The sequence below is a fragment of the Oryza glaberrima genome, chromosome 8 (assembly GCF_000147395.1).
Source record: "Oryza glaberrima chromosome 8, OglaRS2, whole genome shotgun sequence".
Classification (NCBI taxonomy): Eukaryota; Viridiplantae; Streptophyta; class Magnoliopsida; order Poales; family Poaceae; genus Oryza; species Oryza glaberrima.
In genome coordinates this window covers 21,220,306-21,223,686 of record NC_068333.1, presented here as the reverse complement: position 1 = coordinate 21,223,686, position 3,381 = coordinate 21,220,306, and the positions used below count along the sequence as shown (strand labels likewise).

At 47.2% G+C, this 3,381-nt stretch overlaps 1 protein-coding gene across 1 annotated transcript; it reads left to right on the top strand.

Moving 5' to 3' along the window:
• The first annotated feature begins 421 nt into the window (after positions 1-421).
• On the top strand, positions 422-2,235 carry LOC127782378 (transcription factor MYB80-like). Its single transcript, XM_052309556.1, has 3 exons — positions 422-644; positions 967-1,096; positions 1,200-2,235. Exons 1-3 carry the CDS (start codon positions 512-514, stop codon positions 2,020-2,022), a joined length of 1,086 nt encoding a protein of 361 aa, XP_052165516.1. The 5' UTR covers positions 422-511; the 3' UTR covers positions 2,023-2,235.
• The last annotated feature ends 1,146 nt before the right edge of the window (positions 2,236-3,381 follow it).

Here is a 3,381-nt window from a genome sequence, read left to right as displayed (position 1 = left end):
CATCTTTCCCGTACATGTGTACACAATAGAGTTGTGACATGTGGACACAACAGTTAATCTACTACTATACTAGTATTCTGAAACTCTGAATTTGTGGAGCTAGTCAAGTAGACAGATCATACTATTCCGCAATTTCTTTCAGTGGGACACGAACCATGCTATGCTCTCTCTGGGCTAACCTAGCTAGCTCTTGGCTGAAATTTCCAATCATCTTGCGTGTGCAAGACAGCAAAGTCTCCTCTGCACAAAGTAAGCGATTTAGCTGCAAAATCCCAATAGAAAATTTGCAAAAAAGTTTGATGCACTCCTACTACGTATAGAGAGACAAAGACCACACGTAGGGGACAGGTTCTTCAGGTCCCAGGCTTCAACCAGTATATATAAAGCATTAAGCAGGCAGACATCTTCTTCAGGCCACCACTTCAAAGCTAAGGATCAGAAGCACTGATCGATCAGCATTTTTCAGCTAGCTGATCGATCAGTTGGGCTTCAGTTCAGTGAAGTTCTTGACATGGGAAGATCACCTTGCTGCGATGAGAGTGGCCTCAAGAAGGGGCCATGGACACCGGAGGAGGATGAGAAGCTGCTCCACTACATCCAGAAGAATGGCCATGGCAGCTGGAGGACACTGCCCAGGCTTGCAGGTACAGTTCTTCAGTCCCCAGCTCCAAACTTCTTCAGACTGTCAGTTTGTCAACACAATACCAACTCCACTGCACCTGAATTAAGAAGTGCTTTTTTAAAAAGCAATAATTCAGATTGATATGTAACTGCAACTGAATTCAGATGTTGTTACAAATTATAGACTTGAATTTAGAGTACAATGCCAATAGAGTGGCAGACACAGAGGAAAAAAAATTCATGATTCGAAAAGCACTCATTTGCACAATGATTGTAGAATTTAACACCTGATATCTGAATCTTCTGCTGATCTAGCCTGATCAATGAACACCTTGTGATTCGCAGGTTTGAACAGGTGTGGCAAGAGCTGCAGGCTGCGGTGGACGAACTACCTGAGGCCGGACATCAAGAGGGGCAAGTTCTCCCAGGAGGAGGAGCAGACCATCCTCCACCTCCACTCCATCCTCGGCAACAAGTAGGATTATTCCGTCCATTGATCATCGATTCGATCGATCGATCGATCGCCATGAGAGCTCGATTTCTGAGCTTGCAATGGATTTTTTGTTTTGTTTTTGCAGGTGGTCGGCGATCGCGACGCACCTGCCGGGGAGGACGGACAACGAGATCAAGAACTTCTGGAACACGCACCTCAAGAAGCGTCTCATACAGATGGGGTTCGACCCCATGACGCACCGGCCGCGCACCGACTTCTTCGCCGCGCTGCCGCAGCTCATCGCGCTCGCCACCCTCCGTGACCAGCTCGCCGCGACGGCGTGCGGCGGCGGCGGCGGTGGCGACACGGCGGCGGCGGCGGCGGCGCAGATCATGCAGGGCGCCGGTGGTGGTGGTGGTGGTGGTGGTGGCGCCGACGTTGCCATCCAGGCCGCCAAGATGCAGTACCTGCAGTGCCTCCTCCAGTCCGCCGCCTCCACCATCGCCTCGGCCGGCTCCGGCGGCGGCGGCGGCGGTGCCATGTCCGCGCACGACGCCGACGCGGCTCTCGCCGCCGCCGCCGCCGCCGCGGCCACCTGCTCGTCGTCGCCTGCAGGCAGCTCTGTCCCGATCACGCCGACGGCCGTAGGCCATTCCGGCGGCGGCCAGACCCAGACGACGCCGTGCGCGTTTTCCGAGGCTCCGGTGATCACGAGCGACGACGTCGAGGCCAACCTGAGGCTCCTCGGCTGCGGCGGCGGCGGCGCCGACGCGTTCACGTGCCACGGTGGCTCTCTGCCGCCGCTCGCCGATCTCTCCGACGTGACGACGACGACGATGACGAACCCGTTGGACTGGTGCAGCGCGACGGCGTCGGCGTCCAGCTGCGGCGGCGGCGGCGGCGCGAGCAGCCCGTTCCCGTGGCCGGAGTTCTTCCACGACGACCCCTTCATCACTGATTTCCTATGACGTCATGATAATACTGCCATAATAACGTATACGAATGAATATAATACGTACCTTATACCTATATATATACGTACGCTGATCTATTCACAACTTTTGTAAAATCTATACACGTCTGCATGTATAAAAAGTACTACGTATAATTTTTTTTGTGAGGAGAACTTGTACGGCTACACTGACAGTTCTCTTTTGAGACTCTGAAAATTAATTAAAGATTAGAAGCTTCGAATAGACTGGTTTGGAGTTGTCTAATATCCAGCTCAACGAAAAAGGATTGAACGAAGACCAATTTATTTGGAATTCAAGAGATATAGTATAAAGAAAGTTCATAATACATTCTAATTTTTTAGAAGCACAGTACAAATGTAAGCGCTCGTATAAACGTGTGCACACTCACCGTATAAATACACACATGTGCACCCCATCCCTATAAGCACCTCCAAATACTAGGCCGCAAGCGCTCACATAAACACGCACGCATTCACTGCTATGAACACATACATGTACACCCTATCTTTGAACATCGTCAAATACTAGGTTGTATAAGCGCTCTTTTAAATGTGTGCACTCTCTATGAATGCACACACGGACATCTTATTTCTATGAGTACCTTCAGATACTAGGGTGGCATATCTTGAGATTTACGAAGTTACTATAGGCGTCTCACTGTCAACGGGTACGTGACTTACCACTGAAAAATAATTAGCCGTAAATACGAACGCATGTGCCGAGTCTAAGACTTAGAACCCGAGTGAGCAGGTTCTACCACCATGAATTTTACCAGATGAGATACATGTATAAGTGTGTGGCGATGTTAAAACACTAAAGTGCAAATTCGGATAAGAAAGAAATGAAAGTTTCGAGTGTCCTTAGAAGTAAAAAAGTATGGGACTAGCATATATTTATGCCATCATACTTATCTAAATAAATGATTTTTTTTAAGAAATAGAAGGCACAAATATCACAGGCATTTTTTTTCAATATACTCCCTCCATTTTTTAATAGATGACGCCGTTGACTTTTTCTCACATGTTTGACCATTCGTCTTATTCAAAAATTTTATGCAAATTTATAAGATATAAATCATACTTAAAGTACTATGAGTGATAAAACAACTCATAACAAAATAAATTATAATTACATAAATTTTTTTGAATAAGACGAATGGTCAAACATGTGAGAAAAAGTCAACGGTGTCATCTATTAAAAAACGGAGACAGTATATTGGACAGACTATCCAACATCTTTTAATTTCCCACTCGTGTTGTTTATAATGCTATTACTTCTACTAACGAAGTTCCATCCAAGGATGTTGAGAATACATGGATGTTTCATAAGTAGCTACACAGTCAAGCAGACAGG

Excerpts from the sequence above, each read along its gene's own strand:
- LOC127782378 (XM_052309556.1), top strand. The coding sequence starts at position 512 with ATGGGAAGATCACCTTGCTGCGATGAGAGTGGCCTCAAGAAGGGGCCA. Across the intron at positions 645-966 it reads GACACTGCCCAGGCTTGCAG|GTTTGAACAGGTGTGGCAAG; the intron begins GTACAGTTCTTC and ends TGTGATTCGCAG. Across the intron at positions 1,097-1,199 it reads CACTCCATCCTCGGCAACAA|GTGGTCGGCGATCGCGACGC; the intron begins GTAGGATTATTC and ends TTGTTTTTGCAG.